The sequence below is a fragment of the Xiphophorus couchianus genome, chromosome 24 (genome assembly GCF_001444195.1).
Source record: "Xiphophorus couchianus chromosome 24, X_couchianus-1.0, whole genome shotgun sequence".
NCBI lineage: Eukaryota > Metazoa > Chordata > Actinopteri > Cyprinodontiformes > Poeciliidae > Xiphophorus > Xiphophorus couchianus.
The window spans coordinates 11620237-11631241 of NC_040251.1; the positions used below are offsets into that span (position 1 = coordinate 11620237).

General features: G+C 35.9%; 1 protein-coding gene across 1 annotated transcript; it reads right to left on the bottom strand.

The window, feature by feature from the left end:
• Positions 1-3902: 3902 nt before the first annotated feature.
• Positions 3903-9199, bottom strand: coq10a (coenzyme Q10A). Its single transcript, XM_028011586.1, has 5 exons — positions 9063-9199; positions 7473-7622; positions 6574-6766; positions 6310-6411; positions 3903-5282 (listed from the first exon to the last, which is right to left on the bottom strand). The coding sequence occupies exons 1-5, from the start codon at positions 9197-9199 to the stop codon at positions 5115-5117; spliced, it is 750 nt and encodes a 249-aa protein (XP_027867387.1). The 3' UTR covers positions 3903-5114.
• Positions 9200-11005: the final 1806 nt, after the last annotated feature.

Sequence of the window (11005 nt, forward strand, 5' to 3'; positions counted from 1 at the left end):
AGAGGGTTGTCTGTAATTTTCTTGGTTTTTATATAAAATCCTTCTTCATACCATCATCTTCCTGTTTCTTTAATTTTGGTGATGATGCAGCGTTCTCTACATGTCTTGTAGCAAACTGAAGAAAAAACTTATTTGTACAGAAATACTTTTTGACTTTAGTTCCCAAAAATATGATTGAAATCCATTTTGCCCATTCTTTGTTTACTTCTGAAAGCAGTCGGTTTTATTTTTGAATTTTTTTAAACAAAGATGAATACAAATGCATTCCACTTTTTTTCCCATTTTATTTACAGGTTTTTTTGGGGGGTTTTTTACAGTTCATCCATCTGCCATAACGGCTCTTAACTGGCTAAAAAGGATGAACTAACTAATACTTTTAAATAAAAATATAACAAAAGTCACTTAGCAGTTTTTCTTGAATAAAGGCATTAACATTTTACAACAAAAGGACATTAAAACTACTAATATTTTATTTTTGTTCTGATTTTCTCATTAGTTTTGAAAAATGGTTTTAAAGAAATATTAACATCTCATGGAAGAAAATGTAGATGCTCTCATTTTGCAAAAGCTTTATTTTTCTTTACTTTAAAACCTAAAAGTAGAAATAAAATGGTTGTTCTTTGAAACATTAAAACAACCTTCCTACAGTAGGTCTTTTTTGAAAATGTTCTTGTGAACTTGTGGCTCTAAATGAGTTTTATTTAGCTGGACGGGGGCAAAAATGGCTTATTTACGAAACGTTTTTTTTTTTTTTGAAGCAACATACATCAAGGAGGTGACTTCTTGTAATTTATTTCCAAATAAATTAAATTAATTTGGGTTTGAGGCACTCATCTTAAAGGAACAAAAAATTTTAAAATCCTGCAACTGTAATGCCCACACCCACACAAACAAGAATCTCTTGAAATATGATCCACCCTATGACTGGTTCTGTGTTTACACTTAATTCAGATCTCCATCACTGTGATCATGGAAAGCAGAATGTACAAATGCCCACCTCTCACATGCGCCGTTATTAATAACTGTCCCACATACCTTAACCCCACTCTGGTTTCTGGGTGGTCAGCTGAGTCTCTCTGCTATAAAGGAACCTCAGTATCAAAAGGCACCCAGTTCAATATTTACTCTGCAGGTGGAGGGAGGCTCCAGCCAGATGAAACGTTTTCAACGCCGGCATTCAAACAAAAATAATCACATTATTTTAGTCTGTTTTATGACCGTCCAGAACTATTTTGGGTTGTTCCGAAAATTTAAATATAAAAAAAAAATAAACTCATATAATGTATGAATATGTAAATTCATTCTAGTATTGACTACAAGACTTTGTTTCTTTTATATTTCTTAAAGCAGAGGTGGGTAGGAAAGCCAAAATTTGCAACATAAATTTACTCACGTAAAAGTAAAAAGTAGCTAAGACTTTAATCAGGTACAGACTGATCCAAACATCAAGCATTTAATTTGTAAACATTTAAATATTTCAAATTGAAAAATATTTTCAGGGGGGGTGTCCTGCCCCAAGTGGAGGAGTCTAAGTATCTCGGGATCTTGTTCACGAATGGGGGAAGAAGGGAGCGGGAGATCGACAGGCGGATTGGCGCAGCGTCTGCTGTCAAGCGGGCGCTGTACCGGTCCGTCGTGGTGAAGAGAGAGCTGAGCCAAAAAGCGAAGCTCTCGATTTACCGGTCGATCTACGTTCCCACCCTCATCTATGGTCATGAGCTTTGGGTCATGACCGAAAGAACGAGATCGCGGATACAAGCGGCCGAAATGGGTTTTCTCCGTAGGGTGGCTGGGCTCTCCCTTAGAGATAGGGTGAGAAGCTCAGTCATCCGGGAGGGACTCAGAGTAGAGCCGCTGCTCCTTCACATCGAGAGGAGCCAGTTGAGGTGGCTTGGGCATCTGGTCAGGATGCCTCCTGGACGCCTCCCTGGTGAGGTGTTCCGGGCACGTCCCACCGGGAGGAGGCCCCGGGGAAGACCCAGGACACGCTGGAGGGACTATGTCTCTCGGCTGGCCTGGGAACGCCTCGGGATTCCCCCGGAGGAGCTGGAAGACGTGGCTGGGGAGAGGGAAGTCTGGGCCTCCCTTCTGAAGCTGCTACCCCCGCGACCCGACCTCGGATAAGCGGAAGAAGATGGATGGATGGATGGATGGATGGATGAAAAATATTTTATTAATCACAAAGGGAAATAAATTAAAATTAAAACATTTTAAGATTCAAATATAAAGTTATGTGGAAATGTTGGTATTTTAAAATATGAAAATAATTTGCAGGAACAACATAATTACAAAGTAACAAAATTAGACAAAAGAAAACAATTTCCAAATCAATTTTGTTTTAAATAAAAGTTATTAAACGTTAACAAAACTGCAGGTGTGTGTCTCTGACTGGGAAATTTTTGGTTAAGTTTGTAGAATATCCAGAAATTTTACTCAGGTAAGAGTAATAACATTAGTCTAGTAAATGTAAAAGTATAGAGTAGTAAAAATACTCGCAAACATACATTTTTTCCAGAATTTGTATGCAAAAATATATTGTGTTCTGGTCAACAGGATCATGGGAAAAACTGTTGACTTGACTTTCGTCAAGTAGACAGTCATTGATGCCTGAAGGTCACAAAAGGTCATCATTACTAAATAATTTGGCTGCTTGAGGAATCTGTCCAAAGATGTTACAAGTCACAAGAACCAGTGCAGCCTTCAAATTATTGTGATTTCATGTCTGATTGTGATACCCAGAACATGAGTCCATGGTGCCCGTGCAGTCTATAAAAGTCTTAAATTAATTAATCTACATTTAAATTAATTTTAAAACTAACTCGACCTCTCCCAGGTTGGAGATTTAGTCTTGACGGAACAATTTAACCTCGTTTATTTTATTTTTTTCCCCGCCGGACTTTTCTGTCAGGCAAAAGCTTGAGACGTCTATGGAGGCTACCGCTAGCTAGCTAGCTAGTTTGTTTGCGTCTATTATGGGTAAGTGCAATTCTATCGCCAGTTGGCTGACGAAGTTCGTAGATTTCTGTGGATAGATCTTAAATTTAATTAATAATTGTCTTAAGAAGTCTTATATTTGAGTTAGAAACCCTGTGAGTCACAATTGTGTCGCTAACTTTCTTGAGCCACTCTTGAACTGAGACTTAAAAAAGCATCTTACCGGAGCTAAAGAGGAAAAAGGATTGACCTGACACTCAGTTGTGAAATATCTGTTTCATGCAAATATGATCAATTATTGAGTGCAATCATAGTATATTAGGGCTGCACCTAGAAAATATTTTCGTATTTGAATATTCGATGTATTATTCTGACGATTAATCAAGTAATCGGATAAATACACGTTTTTTTTTCATTTCACCACTTAAGCCTTTTGTGTTTAATATTAAACAACGCCAATAAAACAATTAAATAAATTTTTTTTAAAATAGTACAGCCCAAAATCCAATAATAGAATTGTGTTAGTGTATGCCGCTAACAAAAAACTTAATTATTCTTAACTATATATCAATTTATGGAAATATTTTTTTTATTAACCAATTAATAAATTAACCATAATAGGTGCCTAAGTAATGTTATTTTTATTTTACAAAATTTGTACCAGGACGAAGCTAAAACTGCTACTTCACAAGTTTGGGATAAAATATATTTAAAACATTTTTTTTATCTTAAATGTATATATAATTTTTTTTGTTTGAGTCTATATTCCCCAGTCAATGATTTTTCAGTTACCAAATTAGTTGATTATTTCAATAATTGATGAATCATGATTGTTTTTGCCCTACAGTATATGGAGACTTTCCAACAGGCTGACATTTTTGTATACGTCAGTGCAAATTTAGTAAATCTGCTTTTTTGTTAATCAGCTTCATTCATCAGAACACAAAAAAAATAAGTCACAGATAATAAATGGTTTTGCAGCATTTTATTCTACAGCTCACCAGCATGTTTCAAAAATAAGAATGAAGATGAAATGAAATATCATGGTCCTAATCACCTCCAGAAGATGGACAAATGCAATTGTCTAACGAGGGAAACAACATTTTCTGTCTGTGCAACATTTTCATTTTTAGCATCATTTTACTTCAATTTAAAAAAAAAAAAAGCACCACAAGACGTGATCGCGTGAAATGGCATTTTAATTTTCCATCCTTTAACTTTTATATAATTCTATAAAATAAAATTTGGCAAATATAGTTGAAGTTTTCTTTTTAAAAAATGTTCTCTCATTAGCACTTTTACAGTACACGCCAGCATTTCTGCGACTTCATTCAGTTATTCTGTGCAAAGTTCGTCTCCCACCATCTTAAGCTGTTTTCTACAGCAGTACTTTTAAATAAGGCATAATATAAAATAAGAGACAAAGTCCTGATACAATCCTCACAGCACAGCAGCTAGGCAAAAGCAAATATTCCCCAAACCTGTTTGATTGTGACAGCAGTCGGCTACTAATGAAGCATATTTCACTTTAATACTGTTACAGTGACGACGGATAATGTCCCCAAAACATGGCACCTTTAATACGCCCTCCGAAAAAAACAAAAACAAACATCTACTGCAAAATAAATAAAAACATAATAATTTGAAGCCACAGCACTACTTTCTGATGAATATATTGAAACTTCCATTTGCAGGAGGGACAGATGGTAAAAGTAAAGGCAAAGACTGTGTTTTCATAGATTATAATCTGATCAGCTGAGGTTTTCATGATGTGTCCAGTTTCCTCAGATCATTGGGACGCATGAAACTTAAGCACAGATGTGTTACACAGGAAAGAAAAAAGAAAAAATGGTGTCGTTTTAAATTAAAAGTCAATGTTACACTAGTAACATTGTGTTTTAATGATTTACTGTTAACATAAATACAGCCGTAACCGCATGAAGCTAGTGCAATGATGGGTTCTGCTCAACAAAAACTAAGCAGGAGGTAGACGGACAGCAGACAGACCAAAGGAGAGAAAACTTGAGGTGGGATTTCCGACACGAGGAGTTGTGGGTCCATTGCGGCTGCAGTGTCTATACAGGTGAACGCAGGGCGGGTCATGCAGGTCAGAGTGCAACGGGGCTGAACGTCGGTGTGGTTTAAGGCCGGATCAGGAAGGATGCGCGCGGCCGCCATGATCACGTCTGGTGCACTTCGTGAAACATCAGCTCTCGTGGGATTCGAGTCTCTGGGCCGTACATCTTACAGGCTCGCCGCTCAAACGCAGCGACGTTCTGCTTTACGACTTCGTCGAAGAACATGGTGGCTAGCTGGGAGTGGAGCAAGGACCGGAACTCAAAGGATATCTGGGAAAGAAGAAGAAGAGTTAGACACCGCATTCTAGAGGTAATGCCTTGTTTTGTTTCACCAAGTGATAAAAGATAAGGCTGCACCTCTCTTGTTTCAAACTAAAGCTATAAAGATGCAAAACCCTTTCTGAAGCTGTCATACAAATCTATCTTATTTCATTTTGATCCAACCTTTTTTGCAATTATTCTGTTCTATGATAAACCAGTGTCATCTAATTTCCCCCAACAGGATTCCCTTAGACTGTATAACATGCAACAAGTTAGAGCTACTATTTCTGCAAGTTTTATTTTATTTATTTTGTATTTCTATTCATTTTTATACAGTACAGGAGCATCACTGTAAAATAGGACATCATCAAAACGTTGACTTATTTCACTAATTTGAATCAAAAAGTGGGATTCTTGTGGATTCATTGCACACACAGTGACATTTAAGTATTTCTGTTCATTTGGATGGTTATGTCTCAAAATAAAAACTCAAAATTCAGTTTCTAGAAAAGTTTAAATTACATTTTTCTTATGAATTATAAGAATAAAGTTGAAATATTAGGGGAATGAAGAAGGAATTTTACGAGAACCAGACAAAAGACTTTTTTCTTGTAATTTTAAAGATGTTCTTCTGGTAAAATTGCATCTTTATTCAGCTAGTATTATGACTATAATTAAACAAAGATTTTCATAGCCTGGCCCTAATTCTCCGGTGTATAACTCAAAAAGGAATGATAAAGATAAAAGCCACATTTTGAAAATATTATCATTTGTAATTTGCTTTTTAGAAAAGAATTAAAATCAGAAATCGGATCTGGTATGAAAAAAGAAATCCGCACTAATATACATATTACATAGGATATCTATCTATCTATATCTATATCTATATCTATATATATACTGTATATGAATATATAGATATATATGTATAGGATAAAGCAGCTACTAAATAATTTTCCCACATTTATAATAAAAAATCTTTTTGACCAACTTTAGAAAAGAAGATAGTGAAGCATTTTTTACAGTGAATACTTACAGAAAAGTCTACAGTGCAGGTGCGAGGGTAACCGGGAATGCCAGGACTAAAGCGCCATATCGTCTCCAAGTGATTGAACAGTTTTCCATCTGTACACACAGCCTAAAGCAAGACAAAAACAACATTAGAAATACCATAAAGTACAACTAAATGAAGCGTCGCATAAACATTTTAACTTCTTATCACATTTTAGCAGACAGACCACACTGGCATCAATGCGTGTTAGATTAAGTATTTCACACTACTCCATCAGTGAATCCTTACTTTGACTAGATGAGGTCTGACACTAGTGATCATGGACGTGTATCTCTCCATCACGGGGGGGAATCCCACTTCCAGCTGGGCTTTTGAGTGACCTGCCCTCCTCATGATGGTCTGGGACTTTTTACACCAAGGCACAAAGTGCTTGTAGTCGTCGACGTTGGCCACCACATCATACATTTCCTGCATGGAATAACTACGAAAGAAAGAATAACAAGGTTAAGAAGTGATATTTTCTTAAGCTCAAAGCTTTTATAAACAGCTTCGAGCTTTTATTAAATGTTTTTTAATGAACTGTCATGTTGTGACAGCAAACCATGGTAATCTTAAAAGATCGATCTCCTTCAACTCCTTGTGCTGCTATTTCCACAGTAACAACTTCCACACTGAAGAGTGTTGTGGTTAGCACAAACCAACAATAACAGTCACTCAGTTCACCTCTACTTTTAAGGGCATTTGCATTGTGAAGCATTCAATGATTGGCAAACCTCCACTAACTGGTTAACATGCTAACATCAGAGCTAATTTTACACTTAGGGTTGTGGCATTTTTGTGAAGTTTGAAAAACGTTTAAGCGCACTTAGCTTCACCCAAAATAATTCTTCCAGATAAATTCTACAGCACTAATTTATTTGCCTGTTTAGTAAATAACCAATCAGAGTTAGGAGGAGGGACTTAATGCTGTCAATCAACCTTGTGAACGCGTTAATGGCAGAGGAGCAAGTCACCGTTTCTGGTTAGCACTGGGAGAAGGCAGAGGAGTTAAATTTTTATCTGTCTCATTCTATACTGACACAACATAGTGAAAGTTTCAACAAATATAGAAAAAAGCATATATGTATTTATAAAACTTAAATACTGCAGCTTTAAGCAATAAATAATAGATCATACTGAAGTATTACCCAAGTATTCGACGCTCTGAGTACTCCTTCCTTTTGTTGGTGAGGCTGATGAAGTTTCTGCTCTGGGGGACAGTCGTCATTGTGTCCCACTCTTGAAGGCAAAGCACCTTGGGACTTCTCGTCATCAAAATGCCACATGAAGACAGGTGTCTAGAAGGTGAAAGCAGAGGCTCTGTGAGATTCATTCGGTTTCCTGGGTATACAAACCAACCAAACAGCTCTCCTGTGTTCTAGTTTCCAGCTATTGAGGTTGACCATAATGGAATAAAAGGTCAGGGTTGGGAGAATGCTGGCAATTTCTGGGTTTGGTATTTATATGTAGAGAAACTGGAAGATTCTTCACCATCCTTTGAAATCTGATTGATGTACAGCACAGTTACTCTCATGTGTTTCACACCTGAACTGTCCACACAGAAACACTCAGTCGGATCAGTAATATATTTTAAGTCAAATACTGGGCTAATTTATATCCTATGAGAAATTATGATCAAATTAAAAAATAATAGTAAGAGAGATCCTGCTGGTAAAATTCTTCAAATATATTCATCTGATATATTATATCGCTTTTATTAGACTACAGGAAATCAACTGTTCTAGCCGAAAAAAGTTTTCCATTTGCACAATCAATGAGGTGTTTAAAATTGAAATTAGAGGAAGCACAAAGATTTAAGAAGCTATTCAAACACCTATGAGAGAAAGCAACACTTATCAGATAACAGGAAGGCTTATTTAAATAGAGCAAGGTCTCGGTTTTATAGTTTTGAGCTTTTTATCCACTGTCAAGGGATACGTTGCATAGCAGCATTATGGAAATCTCTAAATTAATATATTTATCTATATTCTGCATCGATGTCTCTTTAATCGTGTAAAATTATTAAAAAGACACCCCTAATGTCTCTTTAATCATTTTATATTAAGATTTCCTATACATAGAATGAAATTGTCTGCTTCGCATACTAATGGCAGGAATGATAGAAAATACAATATTTAAGACTTTTTTTTATACCTTATTATAGTTCCTACAGATAAATCTAAACTGGCTCAAATTGTTAATAGTGGGTCAAAGGTTTAGAAAAAAATGGATGGAAAGCAATCATAAAATTCAAATTTGATCATTTATACTCCAAGTAAATTACTTGAATTAGCATAAATTCTATATGCAAACAAGATATTTGGCCAATTAGATACACTTGACCTATTTTTTTAGTCACTGTGACGTTAAAGGTCACAATGAGGATAAATCGTAATTGAGTAAATCAAAGATCAACAACCTGGTAGTTAATCAAAATCAGCTAAATAGTTTCAATCACATACATACCAAAAAGTTAACTGATTTAATATCTCAACACGATTAAAGTTTCAATAAACTGGAAACAATTTTAACTTTAGGACATCGTTTCGTTTGAAAGTGACCTTTACAAGTCAAAAACATTTATTTTGACCCTTGTAAATGGCAGAACAATCGCTGAAGACGTCCGAATATTATATTAGTGAAACCACTTTAGCAGTATAAAACATTAGTAAGTGACTTTTATTAAACAGATATTTAAACGTGACTAAAAATCCAGCAGAACCACTCGGATTTCTTACCTGATGTTTTGTCTCAAACATCCTCTTTGTAAAGCCGAACGGCAGGAGCGAGGGGAGCCCACAGTGGCGATCTGGAGAAAGTCACTGAACGTCCGCACACCCATGGGTAACCTCCGGGCACCGGCTGTGGCTGCCATCAAACCAGCCACTCTCCGTCCGAGCAACGGTGATCCTGGCGCTGAGAAGCCGAGCTCCGGGCAGGTTCAGGTCCAAACAGAAACGGAGAGAATCAAAGTTCCGGCCCGCAGTCTCTTACGTCAGAGCGGTTAACTACACTGACAACCAACTGCCCGCGTCTCCGGCCACTTTTTAAAGCTCCCAACAGAACTGCGGCTGCAAGCGACGGTAGTCAGCGGCTAACGATGGCTAACGAGGTTTCATAACAGCCCCGATAAAACGCGACGTGAGGCCGCGTTGCTGTCCTTTTTCACTTTCACTTACACACACATCACCCTGTGTCTATCCGCACTAAATTCAGATCCTTTCATCGGCTTCCGACTTGATATATATGTTTTTGTTGTTAAAATACATTGAGCTCCTGACGACCTTCTTCTGCTAAATAAAAACGCCGGTGACGGGACAAACTGTTCCGTACTTCAGCGAGTAGGTAGGGGTAAGCCAACGGTTCATGGAAAATATGCTGCCACCTACTGGACAGGGGGTGAAAACCCAGGAACATTTATACCAAGTCAGGTCAATGTTTAGCTCTTTGCAGAACCAGAATCAATATATTCAGTCTAAATATAGACATGCGAATGCTTTAGAATATACATTTTAAAGCATTCAAAAATTTCTTCTCAAAAGCATTATTTTATTTGCTTGGATGTATCAAACAACTTAACAGTAATAGGTCTGTCAATTGAAACTTATAGCCATATTAGATACTGTATATCTCTATTTAAAAAAAGAAACATTGGAATAATTGTCTGCTTTGTGATGGATGTGAGCTCTCTTTTTTTACTTAATAATTTATTTTATTTTTTCTATATGGTATAGACCACTTTTTGTCTCAAAATAAAAACTGTCACTTATTTTACTATCAGGACATATTTTGTTTCCGGAGCGTTTTCATAGAACATTCCTCCCAGCAGAAGTTAGACTCTGCTGACAGTTTACATACCTGCTAACTGTTCACATTTTGTAAATAGTCTGCTGTTGTTTTTAACCAAAAATATGCCTACATATTTTGTAATTTACAGGTTATTTCTATTCTATGCTAGTTAAATTTACATGTAATCAAATATTTACTTGCCCTGCTTTTTTGGGAGATTGCTAAACTTGTCTTATTTATTTAATTATTATGGGTTTTTACCTGCTTGTGTTGCATAAATCACTTTTTTTGTTTTCGTACACATTTTCACATATAATTTGTGCTATTTTATATTATGTTAAAATACTTTAACTACATGCAATTGGAAAGAGACTAAATTTAAAAAAAAAGATTGCTATAAATGTAATGTTGATACCCAATTCTACGACAGTTAGTGAACAAGAAGATGTAAGAATAAAATCTTAAACACTTATTAAATAAATACATATTAAAGTTTGTTTTCTTACTAAGTCAGCTCAAGACAGACATAATAAACTGCAAGTGACAGCCATGGCTGCAGAGGAACAGGAACTCAATAAAGACAAGAATCTACATCATAAAAGTATTTAGTAAAAAGACTATATAAGTACTGAGTAACTGCTTGATTATAACAATTGATTTAACATTTAAAAGCAACATAATGGAGCAGACAAATATTCAAAGCTATGTCCAAATTTGTATACAACTACAATTTAAAAATGCAATTAAATGACTATGACAAAATAAGAAATTCAGACAGAAGAAACACTTTGAATCAAAAACTGTTCAACATATAACTTCACTTATCTCTAAATGGCACAAAATAAAAGATAGAAAATAGCTCTTGGACAATGAAACTGAAACTTCTTTACAA